General features: G+C 41.2%; 1 protein-coding gene across 1 annotated transcript in view; it reads right to left on the bottom strand.

Moving 5' to 3' along the window:
- PHEX (phosphate regulating endopeptidase X-linked) overlaps window positions 1-16527 on the bottom strand; it is a 184090-nt gene that overhangs the window by 129036 nt on the left and 38527 nt on the right. Inside the window, exons 6-9 of the mRNA XM_036912825.2 lie at window positions 7380-7448; window positions 4393-4509; window positions 1458-1541; window positions 168-313 (exon numbers count right to left, since the gene is read on the bottom strand). Coding sequence (XP_036768720.1) covers window positions 168-313; window positions 1458-1541; window positions 4393-4509; window positions 7380-7448 — 416 coding nt within the window. The remainder of the gene's footprint in view (window positions 1-167; window positions 314-1457; window positions 1542-4392; window positions 4510-7379; window positions 7449-16527) is intronic.

Genomic DNA, 16527 nt, shown 5'->3' with positions numbered 1-16527 from the left:
CGAGGATGCTTTTGGCCAATTTATCACAAAGGGGCACCATAATTTTCCCTAAGAGTCTTTTGATGCAACTTTTTTAAAAAACAATTTTCAAAGGATGTGAGAGGGAAGGTCTTATTATTTAAAAGGACAAACAAAAGTCACAGTCAAATGCACCAGAAAGCTCTTACTTTTTCCTCTCAGAGCCTAACATCCTAAATAAATCCTTAAAGTACTGTGGGACGCGAACCACCACGTTCTCTGAGGGGCCAATGCCTTTCAGGTCAGGGTAGAGTCTGACATCGATGACCTTCTTGATGTAGCCCAGCCAGTCAAACTGAGGAGAGAGAGAAAAGGAGTGAGGAATGTCTGTCGGGGAGCAAGCAAGGAGAAAGGCAAAGAGGAGGGCTTGAACATAATCCATTGCAATTTGTGATTTCAGACCAAATAATTAAAGATGCAACTGCTAAACTCTAGAAAATAAACGCCCAGACCCATTGCCTGAATCTGAAATGGAACGTGTTTTCTGTTCCATGTGTGCATGGAAAACATACCCAGGCTGTAGGCACACTCGCTCCCCTGCCCCTCCAGCACTCTCCCTTCCTCACCAACCCTCTCCTCCTCCATTCTCTCTTCCCTCCCCACCACTTGTGCTCCCTGCATTCTTCCCGCTCCCTCCTTTGCTCCGCATGCCTTCACACTCATGCCTGCCCACACCTACACACACACATACACCCCAGTACATTACTGGTCTTTCCCTGGCTCAGCCTTCCTTACACAGACAACAGCAACAAAGGTAACATGTGTCCCCTCTTGGGAGCATCACTAGCTTGGCCTTTTTTAATTGGCTGCCCCCAAAGGCATTTCCAACCTTTCTTTTCCTCCCTTGCCTGCCTCCACTATTGAAATTGAAAGCCAGTTACTCACTTGTCCAGCCTCCCTTGTAGGTAGGGATGGCCACGTGACCCAATCCTACTAAATAATTAACAAAGGAAAAATATCTGAGAATATTCTGGAAAGCCTTTGGTTTTTCTGGGTAAAAGCATTAGACAAAGGCCTTCCCCCCTTCTTCCCACATCTTCCTGATGGCAGATGGGACATATGGAGCTGTGGTAGCAACCTTGCAACTTTTGAGTCATTAAACATGTAAGAAGAGTGGAGTGGAAAGACGAACTTGGGTCTCTGACAGAATTATTAAACAGCTAAGCCAACACCCCCAGCCACCTATGTCCGGACTTTTGTCATGTAAGAAAAATGGGCTTTAAGTTTTTAAGCTACTACTGGCAAGGTTTTCTGTTACCTACGGCAGAAAGCATCCCACTGCCCAGACAAGGGATATTTCATGTGATGATTGACAAAAATGATGGTAACCAAAAAGACTGATAGTAGGTTTTATAAAGCAAAAATATACACACAGATAAAATACAATCCCTTGCAAAATGATCAGTTAAGATAAAATTTCCTGGGCTATTTTCACCAACCTGCGGAATCATAGCACTCAGTTGGGAAATATTCATTTTGTTGTACATAGCCTCACTCGTTCGGTTTTCATGTGGAATCATTATCTGTTGGAAAGAGACTTTGATTATTTTCTCAAATGAACCATTTCTTACTGCATGACTACTTTCTACATGTGCCAAAACATCTGCATAGTATTACAAACTTTTTCAAAATTTTGGTGTGCTGCCAAACTTGGGAGGGAGAAATTAAAAAGGCATCACTTTAGGCAAGATTAAGAAAATAAAAAGAAACTTTGCAGTCTTGTCCAGTGTGAAACATTGTCCTTGATACAAAATAACTACCCGAATCCCTTCCTCACCTACGGTGTGGATGGACAAAATCTATTACTGGCTCAGGTTTGACAGCCAACCTAAGGGTGGGTAATTGAGACAAACTTCCCACCTTCGCTGGACCATAACAGCTCATGGACCACACACCATCCCTTCTTCCCTAGGGGCACATTTTCACTGAAAAGCACTGGACTATCCGGACACTACTGCCACCTGTGAGCATTCTGTCAACAGCTCATTCTCCTTTTCCCTCTGGTTTCTCTGGCCTTGACATTCCCCGGCCCCACTACGGGGTTCACTCAGACACACACTTCCAGGTGTGCATCTCCAGCCCTGCCTCTTCACACTCTTTCTATTCCCAACACTCATCCTCTTGGCCATTTGCTGAGGCCAAATGTAAGCTTCTAACGTCTGCCGTGCGTACTCTCATCTACAAGATGGAGCAGAGATCATTCTCCTCGAGGGCCATCTGAATCACTTCCCTGGACAGGCAATAGTTCCCCACCCCTGAACCCCATCATGATTTTTGTCTTAAGGACCTCCATCATCTGATTCCCTTGTATTAAACTTGCCACCTTCTGCCTCCCACCTCGCACAGGATTCTCCTACCCTTGCACCCTCATCCACCATCACCACCCCAATGGTTGATTTAAGACTTTGCCTGAGATTCATTTTCTCTGTCAAGCCTTTCCAAATAAACTCCACGAGGCTCCAAGCACAAGGGCCACTCCCCTTGTGCACACATCTCTCTAGCTGGGATTGGTTAAATGCACACTTCTGTGGCTGCATTTACAAGGACTTTTTTGTGCTTGACTAAGTTGCCCCATCTCTCCGGTTTCATAAATTTCCCTAGGACCATGTGTCCCACTAAGTTTCAATGTCTCTAGTGACCTGGGCTGTGAGAGATGCAGGTGAGCATTACTGCCTAGCCAAAAACCCACACAGCGTGGATTTTTTTCAAGACAAAATCACAGAGGGCCAAGTGGCAGATCCCTCTTTTCTAAATGCTTCGGTGCCCTCAGCTTCCGCCTCTTTGGTCTCCACAAGAGAGACTTCATGTATTTTACAAACAGCTTCCTGGCGCTATTTGAACCATTGTGTCAGACAACGTCCGCACTCCTCCTCCCTCTACTAGGCTTGCAGCCCCTGGTTGGAGCCCTCTGGCCTCAGAGCTGTTTTCAGCTCTCTGCCTGCTACCTCCCCCCCATCCCCCAGATTTGTCACTTCATTTAGCCTCTTGACAATCCCCAGTCTTGCCTCAGCCCAGCTGTTTTTAGTTCCTTTTTTGGTTCAAATCCCTGGCTCAGGGCAAGGCATTCCCTGATGTATCAGAGCTTCAGTCCAAATTAGAGCTCTGGGTCTCCTATTTGCCTGGGAAGGGGATCCAGATGGCCTGTAGACATGGCTCAGAGGCCCAGTCTTCGACTACAGACCATCTGCAGCAGTCTTCCACAGGCTTCAAAGGTGACATGCAGGAGTGAACTTTTTGCACAAGTAGGAGTTTGGAGAAAGGTATGCGCGTACATCACCACAGCAGAGAGAATAATTCCTCTCGATCGTTATCCATCACCCCTACTCCATACCTCAACACCCCACCACCAGCTCACCAAACACAAAACCCAGCAATGCTTGAATTCACATACACTTCAGGATTTTTACCAGCTTCTTTTATAAAAGATTACCAACCCATATGAAGAGCTTCTTGACAAGAGTGTCATTTTCTTTTTCGCCGTACAGTATCCCCATAAGTAGATTTCACTATATTTATTCCCTCTGGTCGTGAGAACTTATAAGGATTTTATCCTTTAGTTCTCCTAGAATAAAAGCTAACCATTTAAAATTTCTCATTATCCTCCCTCAAGTTAGTTCTTACATTTTGTCTCCAACCACAAGGGCCAGGCCAACAAGACCCCCCCTTGTGCACACATCTCTCTAGCTGGGATTAGTTGAATGCACACTTCCATGACTGCATTTACAAGGACTTTTTTGTGCTTGGCTAGGTTGAAAGAATTTAAGGTGACTTCGAACATAGTGTATAGACACAATGACATTCATTAAAGTAAGGCAAGAAAAGAATGAAAAGCAGGGTTAAGGTACAAAACAGCACCAGAAAAGCTGCTAAGAAATGCTTACCAGCATGCCCTATATACTTTCTATATCCAATTATGTATCCAGTATGGGTAGGCAGACTTCCCCAAACCCCAGTGTTAGGTCAGACTGACCCTGAGTGGGAATGGTGTAAAGACTAGAATAGGTTAAATATTACCTTCCACTCAAACCAAATCAGTACGAATTTATTAAATATCGACTCTTCTATGAAGGCAACACAGGAGTTGCTCCAAGAAAATACAGTCAGAAGGTCTCCCTGCTGCTAGTCTTTGACCACAGCTGAGCATCATATGGACATGGATTGGGCTTCAAGCAGGGAGGCAGAAAGAATGAAGAGCTCTTCTTTCTGTTATGGTTCTTCCTGTTACTTTCCAGAGGAGATGCTGTTAGTTCTACCTGGGACCCAGAGGACAATGCCACAGAACACAATTTAATATATACTATATATATTGCACTCAGGATATACTGCCTTTGAAATAAGGAAAAGAAATGAAAGAGATTTCAGATTACGCCTTACCTCAGCTATCTTAATTTCCAATCTAAGCACCGACTTCATGTCATGCTCTGCTCGGGACCTGTTAGCTCCCAAAAGCACAGCAGTATCCACCATGAACTTGTAAAGGGCATCCCGATACTGTAAGAGATAAAGAAGCAAGTGACTATAACAACAGCCTATTAGGAAGTACATTTTAGGGACATGAAAAAAAAACAGAAACAGCAGATGGAAATAAATGCCCTTCCTTTTCATTCTGCACTCATAGTGTAGGCACTGTGCAGTACTAACCACCCACCTGCCACTCTGGGAGAGTGAAGAGTGATGATGGCTACTCGGGTACCGTTTCCATGAGAGACAGAAATGTCCAGCCACCGAGGATCAAGATCACTAGTTTTCTGGCAACCAGAGATATGGAGAGATGAAACACCTCCAGATGAGCCCAGAATAGAAACTTAAAGGTCAGACTCCTCTTTCCAGAAGAGTAAGGCTTTAGTAAAATAACGGGAAACAACTGTTGTTAAAAGCAAGAGGCATGATCCATGAAGACTAGTAGGAACTGTGACTTATTCTCTTCCAGCTCAGTTTACCCACCTTCACACTAAGCAATAAAAGACCAGTGATTGCAGCCCTGTGTCTTTTTAGTTCTGTGTAGTTTTAACAAACTACAGCCCAGTGTAAAAACAAGGGGGAGAAGAGAGGAATGAAGAAGAGAAACCCAGGAAATAGCAAATACAGAATTTCCTCCCTGCATGATCATAAACTCATTTCCAACCTATTTGTATGACATTGGAGCAGGGAACTTACTTTATGGTAACTGAGGAATTTCACTGGTGGGTGGGGGGGGTCACCTCTCCTTTCAGATATGAGAACTCAATACACCAGGTATTAAATTTATGTCATAATTATGCTATAGAAATAAGATCTCCTAACATACACCTTGATTCTGTAAGCTATTCTCATTACCTTTATGACCTTGAGGCCTATACAGTGAGTGCTTGGCATATAGCAGGCCCTTAATAATATTTGTTGTATCAGTAAACAAGCTTTGCAAATAGTTTTAATTAGAAACAATGTTTTGCCATTCCCAGTTCAGTCCACAGACTATGTCCAGGTGGCCCATGAACAACACAGTTTGAATTGCATGGGTTCATATTCACACATGGATTTTTTTCAATAAACATATCAGAAAATTTTTTGCATATTTTCAACAATTTGGAAAAAACATTTCCTTTCCTCTAGCTTACTTTATTGCAATGTAGTATATAATACATATAACATACAAAATATGTGCTAAAATATGTGCTGATCAACTTTATGTTATTAATAAGCTTCTAGTCAACAATAGGCTATTAATAGTTAAGTTTTGGGGGAGTCAAAAGTCATATGTAGATTTTCAACTGTACAGGGGGTCAGTGTCCCTAACCTCCACATTGTTCAAGGGTCAACTGCATTCAATCAATACATGTGCAAGATATCTTGCTGGGCATTCTGTGCTTATGGAGGGTATACATAAAAAATTAAATAATGCTTGGGTCTGGTTCCTGGTGTGTTGTCCAGTGAGGGAGATAGACATGTAATTACTAACTGTAGTATTAGAGACCAAAATAAGTTCCTTAACAAAGCTGCTACGTGCTTAGAAACTCAAGAGCTAGAGAAGAGCTCTAGCCTGAAGGAACTGGGTTCGGGAGCAGGGAGGGGTCCTGCTGTAAGCTATGTGAGCTGCCTTTGCTGCAGGAAGAAGGAAGTCGATGAGACGGCAAAGGTGGTTTGAGATGAGGTCATGAAGCGGCCTTGAACTCCCTCAAAGGGATTTAGGGCCTCATTTGTGAGCAAAAGCATGCTGGGAGCTGTGCTTTGAGAAGAGAACTTACTGAGTGGGGCTAAGGAGGCAATGAACTGAAGGGCAGGAGGGAACAGTTAAAAGGCAACTTGCTTTAGTCAAGTTGAGATGAACAAGGATGTGACCTACAGCAGTAAGGACAGAAGGCAAGGATAGGTAGGAGAGATTTTGCAGGTAGACTCCACAGGACTTAATGGCTGGTTAAAGGCGACAGATTTCGAGCCTGGTTGCTGATAGGGTGGTGACTCCGGCAGAAACAGAGGTGCCCCCAAATTACTGAAAGTTCATTCTGTCCACTTTCAAGAAGGAAAGCTTGCCACCCTTCTTTGGTGAGTATCCTCTGCCAAAAAATTGCCTAGGATCTTGGCTGGCTTCTTGTCCTCCAGAACCTTCTAGATACAGACTTCAGTATTAGGAAATGAGCAGGGAGTTCCATTGTGAGCAAGCACTTCCCAGTCCAAGTTCCTGCATCTCAGGCTGGGCCAGAGCTCCCTGGTGGAGGGCTCTCCCTGGGTCGGGCTCCTTTGGAAGTTCAACAGAGTTTCCAAAATGAATGGAAAGTGGCAGGGCTGACCCAGCTCTAATCCAATCTCCAGGAAACTACTAAGTTTCCAAGCCGACCCCAGTAAGTTTAACCTGAGTGACACCATCAGGTTCTCATTACCCTTACATTAAACTGGAGTGCTTGTTAAGAAAACAGAGTCCTTGGGCCCACTTCAGATCTACAAAGTTTGACTCTTGAAGGCCCTGGCCCAAGAATACACATTCAATAGACTTCCCAGGTGATTCTTAAGCCATACAATTTGGGACCCCCTGGTCAACTGGGTAGCCCTCCCCACACTTTACTTCTACAATGTATAGTGAGCTTTTCTGCCCTTCTGAGGAACAGCTGCAGGCTTATTCCTTGGTTACTTCATTCGGGTGTGCCATCTCCCTGGCTCGATCATGACAGCACTGAGCCCAGAGACTTGTACAGCCTTGATGCCCAGACTTACAGAAGACAGGGAGTACCATTTATCGGCCTCAGTAAAAGGCCTTCCTGCATTGGGAATATGGTCATCAAATAGCCATGCTGCTCATTTTCAGTAAAGAGTCAGGGATTTTAGAACAATTTATGAACCCAGCAGCAGCCTGACAAGGCATAGAGTTGAATATGAGTAACACTTACAGACTTGGCTTCTGTGCTGTTATCAAGGTAGTCTTCCCTCACGGCTAGGGAGAGCGTTGCTTGATCCAGCTGTTGAAGCAAAGACAGAGAGCATTCTGCTTGCACTGCATATTGTTATGAACCATGATAACAAGAGCCATAAAATCTGTATCCCAGCCATATTTTGAGCTTATGTCACCACTATAAAAACAATTCACTGCACTCAGAGCTACGGGCAATAGGCGCTTAGGCAACAACAGATATTATAAAGTATCAGAGACCTACCCTGCTTCCCTGACTCATGGTTTCCAACCCTTCTGAAGTTCTATCAATATTGAAAAGCATCCAAGTTATTTGAGTTGCAATAGGCTTTAGAGATTATCTGATTTTCTCCCTTATTTGATGGGTGGAGAAACAAGAGCCAGAGAAGTGACAGGACTTTCCCAAGGTAACACAGTTCAGCAGAGCTCAGAGGAGAATCATTGTCTCCTGCCATCAGATCCAGTATTCTTCTCACCACAGGATTTTGCAAAATGCCAATTGCATGGAGTTGATTAATCAGGTTTTCCACCTCCCTACCCCTCAATTACTGTATTGCATTGACTTTTCTTTTTAAAGGAATCAAACGATAATTTTGTTTTCAGAAATCTTTGCAAATTTTAGAACCTCCTCTGGGAAGTTTAGGATAGGTGATAAAAAAAATACAAATAATAACCAGACAACTAAATAATTAGAATTATTATTATACAAAAGTATAGCACAATTTCTTGAATTAAAACTTTCAGCACCTTAAAGACACTCAAAGGGAAGAAGACAGTCTTTTCAAAGAATGTGCTAGAACAAGTGGACATCCATTTGCAGAAAAAATGAACTTCAACCCATACTTCACACATTTTACAAAAATTAACTCAACATGGATCACTGACTTAAATGTAAAACCTAAAACTATAAAACTTCCAGAAGAAAACATAGGGGAAAATCTCTGTGATCTTGAGTTACATGGAGTTCTTAGACATGACACCAAAATCACAACACATAAAAGAGAAAATAAATTGAGCTTCCATCATCCATTTGGGTTGCCAGACCAAATTCCAATGTGAGTGTGGGGGGGAGAAAGTGTTCCCACACATACCACCATATAATTCCCTGATGTCCGAGAATTTAATTCAACTGTGACACTATCTGCCTAGAGACAACACCAGATTGCCCAGGTTAAGGGCTTAGTCCTACAAGACTGCTCCCCAGGCCCTGCCCACCAGATGCCAGTTGTAAGCCCTAGGCTGTTACCTGTGCTTCTGAAAAGCTACAGATTGGAGTTTCCAAAAACATTCCCCTTAGGTTCGATTAATTTGCTAGAGTGGCTCCCAGAACTCAGTTAAACGCTTACATTTACCAGTTTAATAAAGGAAGCAAGTTAATAGCCAGATGAATAAATACATAGGTCAAGTTCTCAAATAAAGGAACCTCTATCCTCATGGAGCTTGGGGCCTGGCAGGATGACACCTGGAAGCTGTCTCTCTTGGACATCCTCTCAGGGAAAGAGGGTGCAGAAAGGAGCAAATGCTCTTCTCATGGTTTTTTGTGAGGATTCAATGCATAGTCATGATTGACTAAGACATTGGCCATGGGCTGATGCAACCTCCAGTCCCTCTGTGGTCTCCCCTCGCAAGGGTAGGGGGCCAGGAGATAGAAGTTCCCATGCTGTAATCACGTGGTTGCTCTCCTTGGAAATCAGCCCCTGCGCTAGGGTGGGGATCCAAGACACCCATTTCACCTTTATGGCTCTGAAGCATTTTCAGGAACTGTGAATGAAGACCAAATACATCTGAGAAGTATATTTTGGTCATCTGAATGACCAAATATATATTTCTTATAAAGCACTATATCACAGACCACATTAAAAACTTTTGCTCTGTGAAACAAGATCCCTGATTCAGAAAGACATAGGCATCCCTATGTTTATTGCAGCACTATTTACAATAGCCAAGATATGGAAGCAACCTAAGTGCCCTTCAGTAGATGAATGGATAAAGAAGGTGTGGTACATATACACAATGGAATATTATTCAGCCATAAGAAAGAAACAAATCCTACTATTTACAACAACATGGATGGAGCTGGAGGATATTATGCTCAGTGAAATAAGCCAGGCAGAGAAAGACAAGTACCAAATGATTTCACTCATTTGTGGAGTAAAACAACAAAGCAAAACTGAAGGAACAAAACAGCAGCAGACTCACAGACTCCAAGAAGGGACTAGCGGTTACCAAAGGGAGAGGGTGGGTGGAAAGGGAAGGAGAAGGGGATTGAGGGGTATTATTATTGGCACACATGCAGTGGGGGGTTCTTGGGGAAGACAGTGTAGCACAGACAAGGCAAGTAGTGACTCTGTGGCATCTTACTACACTGATAGACAGTGACTGCAATGGGGTATGAGGGGGGGACTCAATAATATGGGTGAATGTAGTAACCAAAATGTTGCTCATATGAAACCTTCATAAGATTATATATCAATGATACCTTAATAAAAAAAAGTTTTGTCTGTGAAAGACACTATTAAAAGAATGAAGAGTCAAGCCACAGACACGGAGAAAATATCTGAAAATCACATAGACAAAGGACTTGTATCCAGAATATATAAACAGCCCTTAAAACTCAAAAATAAGAAAACAACACAATTTAAAAGTGGGCAAAAGACCTGAACAAACACTACAGCAAACACACATAAATGGAAAATACATGCAGGAAAAGATGCTCAACATCACTAGTCATTTGGAAAATGTAAATGAAACCCACCATAAAACAACAACAAATGATAATACAAGCACTGGTAAGGATGTGAAAAAACTGGATCACTCAAACATTGTTGATAGGAATGCCACTTTGGAAACCAGTTTGACAGTTTCTTATAGAGTTAACCACAGACTTACATATGACCTAGCAATCCCACAACCCCACTCCTAGGTATTTACCCAAGAGTAATGAAAACTTATGCACACAAAAACCTGCATGTAACTTTATTCACAATCACCAAAAACTGGAAACAACCCAAACATTCTTGAACTGGTGAATTGATAAACAACTGTGATACACAATGGGATACTACTCAGCCACAAAAACGATTAAACTACTAATACATGCAACAACAATTTTAATCCCATTCTGGAAAAGGCAAAACTACAAGGACAGAGATAGGAAAGTGGCTGACTACAAAGAGGTAACACGAGATAATTGTTGGGGGTGATGGAACTATTCTGTTTCTTTAATATGGTGGTGATTACATGACTCTGCATTAGTCAAAACCTATAGACACATGCACCACAAAAAAAGTGAATTTAAGTACATGCAAATTTAAAAATAAGTAACTTGTTAAGTGCCAGAACCTTCTCTAACTCTATGGCTTCTCTCTCTTGAGTATCAGCAACTATCTAAAGACTAAAATGGATCCCAACAACAGATTTTCTAATTTAAATGTGATTCACACATAAAAAGTCAAATAACAAATCAAAAATTAGTAGCATCTTAATAAAAGTTGGATCCCATATGCCCATATCATTATATATGACTTTACATTGTTTTGATCAATATCCTGTAATTTCTTCTTCACCTTACCATGATCTCAAATATTTTCTTTTTCCATACATAAAAATCTCCATAGGATCCTAGTTTTCTATGAAAATCCCCTTCATATGCAATGAGTTCTACAAAGGCCAAGTTAAGAGTCAGTGATGTCATGAAAAATTCAAGGAAAAATATTGTTTTCCTTTCAAGGGGAAAACGATGTTTTCATAACATCCATCTTGTTTATGTGTACTGCTAAAATCCTCAAATTACTGTGTTCCATTTTCTTCTCTAATTGGCCCAAAACACCCAAGTTGCAAGCCAGCCTGGCTTCATCCTACTGCAATTCCCAATCTGCCACCATTTCTTCCAAAAATTAAGTAAGCCAGGATCACAAAACACAATATTATGATTAAAATGTTTTGGCTTTCAATTGGTTTTGGACCACTTGGAGAATCTTCTGAACTTCAGTCTCACAGGAAAGGAAACCATGTAGACAAGACCAAGAACGCCACAGCTCCCCTCTGATGCAATGAACTTAAACCCACTTCTTGTAAAAGTTTAGGTCATTCAAGTGAAGTTACCAGAACTTTTTCAAACTTTCAGATTGTTATGGTTTCTAGGGAGCACTTTAAATATACCAAACAGATTGAATAAGGTCAGTCAACTAAATCTCTTAGAAGCATACAAACTCTTGGGGCAAAAGACATACTCAAGAGGCCAACATTAGAACACGGTGTTATTTGAGGTTTTTTAATCCTTGTATTTACAAGTGATCCAAATATTGCAAGGAGAAAATAAAATGTGTGTTTAGGAAATCTAATACATTGAACTGAAATATCCATTTTTTTTCTCCAACTGCAATAAACCTCAGGTTAGGAAACAAAGCAGTAATAGAAAAAGAAACATCTGACTCAAATATTTGAAATTATGATGTAGGAAAAGGGAAGACAAAGAAATCAGAAAAACTTCATTTCCAAGTGAGTCTCTCCTTGTCATCCTTCCAGATTTTGCTAAGAGTCAGAGAAATGCAGGCCACTGAATGATGATGACTTTAAATCACTGTTTCAGGAACACGTACAGAGACAACTGTGGCCTCTCAAACACTCTGTCAGGGTCACATATATTCAAGTCTTTTATTGTCCCTTAAATCCTCATTCTTGCTATTTTCTTACATCAAACACAAACACAGACAGCGAGATAAGCTTTGGGGCATTAACTTTTCTTGTTTCCTGCATATTTATATATTTCCTTTTCCCACTTAAGCCTGGGGCAAATCCTGTGCCATTTCAGCACAGAGGAGCCTTGCAGAGGACCACTGTGTGGCTTTGAGCAAACCCCTTCTGACCAAACTGCATGTCCTGGGCACAGGTATACATCTGCCCATTGGAAAGGTGCCTTTTTTCTTCACCCAGAGGCACCACCTGGTCACCCAACAGTATGCCCACAGCATTGTACCTTCCCAGAAAGAGTCCTTTTTCTTATCCCCAAGGGCTTGTAGGATCACAAAAGCTAAGAACACTGAGGAAAATAGAACACAATAGAAAAGGATATCTAAGTACATTGAGGAAGGAGACTTTAGGGTAAAGAGAGGGTTCTTTCAGAGCAGAAAGAGGATCTCCCAGACAGCCAAAGTTAAGTCAGCGTTTCTCAGGAGCAGCAGAACCAACCAATGTCCCTAGAAAGTGGCAGGATCTGAGATGGAGTGGGAGGCCCAGGGCTCCAACAAGAGCAAAGCGCACTTGAAGGAGCCACATGGGCTGGGACAGAGGGTTTCTTTTCAGAAACAGTTAATTGATGACTGAAGGTCTCCCAATATACTAGGATAAGGCGAAGAAATGGAGCCAACAGGAGGTAGGGAATGCCTGCTCTGGTTCACTTTCCCACTAAATGGGGTGGGAGCTCAGAGTCAGAGATGAAATTGACTAAAGAAAATGCCTATTTCTCACACATCTGAATTTGAGGTCTGAGAGGCGTGTGTTACTACCAAAATTGAAGAGAAACAGTCTCCAAATGGTTCTGCCCCATTGCCTGGTCATGCTTTAAGAGAAGGGCATGTTTTGTCACGTGCTACTGTGTACCAGTATCTATCCTGTAAACTGCCACCAAATTCATCTCATTTAAACCTCACGGTGACAGTGAAAGGTAAATTCTAATTCACCCTTCATACACATGGGAAAAATTAGACTCAGAGAGGTGAAGCAATTTTCACAAGGACATTCAGTGAGTAAGTCACAACACCAAAGCACAAACCTCAATCTCTTTAACATCAAAATCTACTCTTTTTTTCTACTACATCAGTGATTTTCAAACTATGTTCCACAAAACCTAAAGGTGCTTCGGGCACTCCAAATAGTCAGTTAGATGTTTTTAGAGTTTTAACTATTTCTAGTTAAAGCAACACTCACAAATCTATAATGTTGGCAGCCGTACACTAACTTTTGTTGTCAGGCTCTTTGGGGTTTATGCAAATCTCAGAAGAAAGCCTCTCCTACCCTATGCAGACATATGCTTGAGCTTCTTATAACTGTGTCGCGATTAGGCAGACTGTAGCTCTACTTTGTGAATTCAGGCATGGGAATATTCACTTATAGAAAATGGTACAGACAGGGACATAACTAAAGTCAACATGCCCCACACCCAAATGCTAAGCCATGCTCAACCGCACCAGTTCGGAACCACCTGCCATCTTGGCAGAGGCCAGCAGTAGTATGTGATGAATGCCGCCTTACAGTAGGAGAGCACGTCATTACCGATGGTTCAGTGTTTCTGGGATCAATTTAACTGAATATTCAAAGTGTGCAAGGCAAGCTGTTAAAAATTGGTACCATATTCCTGTACTCTCCATGTTTCCTGTAAGCTGGTATTAAAACTAGAGGCTTGATTAGATCCAAGGTTTTTTTTTCTTTTCTTTTGGTAAGATATCACTGGTGATGGTGTATACTTTCTACTGCAGAGTAAGGGGCACACAAAATTTGGCTATCCATAAGGAGAAAAGAAATCCTCCCATTTGCAACGACATGGATGGAGCTACAGGGTATTACACTCAGTGAAATAAACTAGGCAGAGAAAGACAAATACCAAATGATTTCACTTATTTGTAGAGTATAAGTACAAAGCAAAACAGAGGGAACAAAACAGCAACAGACTCATAGACTACAAAAAGGGACAAGTGGTTACCAACGGGGAGGAGTTAGGGGGGGGGAGGGGGAGGGGGAAGGGGACAAAGGAGCACAATCATTCGCAATTACAATATACGTTAGTCACGGGCACAGTAGTACAGCACAGAGAATACAGTTAATGGTTCTGTAACATCTTACTGTGTTGATGGATGGTGACCGCACTGGATGGGGTGGGGACTTGAGAATATGGGTAAATGTTGAACCACTGTCTATCAATGATACTTTAATAAAAAAAAAAACCTGGCTGCCCCAATTTTATCAATACTACCACTGATATCTCTGTTCATTTGATGTAAGTTTGGTCTTTCATTAATTTCACCCTCAACCATTCACCTAATGGTCTTAACAGCTCACAATGATTGTTGTCTTGACCCTTTATTTCATTAGGAATTTCTACAAATGGTAACTTTTTAAATTCTATCATTTATCCTGCATTTTTAAAGCTCTGGTTCTCCTATAAACAAGAATTTTCCCTCATCAGCTATTAGATTACCCTGAAGTCAATCAAATTCAGAATATTGTAGATTACAATAAACGTACAACCAACTGCACATGTGATTCCAATTTGGAACCCAAATCAAAGACCAACTGCTTAATTTTTAAAAAGGACATGTTTAAAACAATCATGAATGTCGATAACTGACAGGGTATTAGATCTTAATTATGGAATTATGATTGCCTTTTTGATTGTGATAATAGCTCTTTCCATTAGCTGAATACTGAAGTAACTACCAGTGCAATATTATATTTTGCATGTGTTATAAAATGCTCCAGCCTCCCTCTAAATGGGAAGGGTTTAGATAAAACAAGAACAGCTCAAAGTTGCTGGTTGCTGAAGCTGGGTTGATGAGCACATGGGAGTTTGTTGTACTATTCTTTTTACTTTTGTGTGTATTATTTTCCATAATAAAATATTTAGAAAAAGAAATCCAATTCTTAGACTAGGTCCAGAAATTGGTACGGAATAGAGAGTATAACCAATAATATTGTAATCTCTTGGTATGATAACGGGGTAACTACACTTCTGTGGTGAGCATATAGTTATGTATATAACTATTGAATCACTATGTTGTACACCTGAAACCACTATAATATTGTATATCAATATAAATAAATAATATAGAAAAAGGGAAGCTACAACCTTCAAAAATAAAGGATGCTTGTCATAAAAGCTGTTCTGTTTTTAAAGTGAGTCATCCATCAGCATGAGACCGAGATCATTTGGACAACCACCATCATTGTGCCTTGAATAGCATGTCTTACCCTGACAGCGTAGGTATATGCTCAGTGCCATGCTGTTCCTTTACCCAACACAGAAATACAGCTGTCTCTGGAACTAAGAATTTCTTCCTGAGTGGGTGGGAATTCTTTCAGTGACTAAATATTTTTTTATTGAGACTCCCATTGTCTAAACTAGACATGGGCAAACTATAGTCTGCTGGCCAGCCCACCACAAAGCCACACCCATTCATGCACATACTGTCTACAGCAGCTTTCCCAGCTACAAAGGCAGAGCTGAAGAGTTGAGACAGAGGCCATATGGTCCACACAGCTTTAAATATTTACTATGTGGTCCTTTACAGAAAACATTTACCACCCCCTTGGTATAGATCAAAACACAAACTCCAGGGTGTGGTATTTTAAAAAGTTGATTTATAACAATGGAATATTATTCATCCATAAGAAGAAAACAAATCCTACCACTTGCAACAACATGGATGGCACTAGAGGGGATTATGCTCAGTGAAATAAGCCAGGCGGAGAAAGACAAGTATCAAATGATTTCACTCATCTATGTAGTATAAGAACAAAGCAAAAACTGAAGGAACAAAACAGCAGCAGAATCACAGAACCCAAGAATGGACTAACAGTTACCAAAGGGAAAAGGACTGGAGAGGATGGGTGGGAAGGGAGAGATAAGGGGGGAAAGGGGCATTATGATTAGCACACATAATGTAGGGGGGAGCACGGGAAAGGCAGTATAGCACAGAGAAGACAAGTAGTGATTCTATAGCATCTTACTACGCTGATGGACAGTGACTGTAATGAGGTATGGGGGGGGCTTGATAATGGGGGGAATCTAGTAATCATAATGTTGCTCATGTGATTCTATATTAATGATACCATAATAAAAAAACAGTCAACTTATATCAGGAGAGGGTAATATAACATACTCTAAAGATTTTATACTTCTATGATTGGAATATCAATATATCATTAATATTTTCTGGTTTGACAAAGGGCAGAATTGGGAGAAAAAAAATCAGTGGTTAAATAAAATTTTCATTATTAGCCAAAGTGACTATGGAAGGAAGAAAAAGTTAACAGGATCAAAACACAAAACAATTTGAGAAATGTTACTTGAATTCTTGTCAAACTCTTTCATTGATGAGTCTTTCACTGTGTGTTTTCTGACAGGCTCTTGA

The sequence above is a fragment of the Manis pentadactyla genome, chromosome X (genome assembly GCF_030020395.1).
Source record: "Manis pentadactyla isolate mManPen7 chromosome X, mManPen7.hap1, whole genome shotgun sequence".
In the NCBI taxonomy this organism is placed as follows: Eukaryota; Metazoa; Chordata; class Mammalia; order Pholidota; family Manidae; genus Manis; species Manis pentadactyla.
The sequence above is the reverse complement of the archived record's forward strand: the minus strand, read 5'-3'. Positions and strand labels throughout refer to the sequence as shown.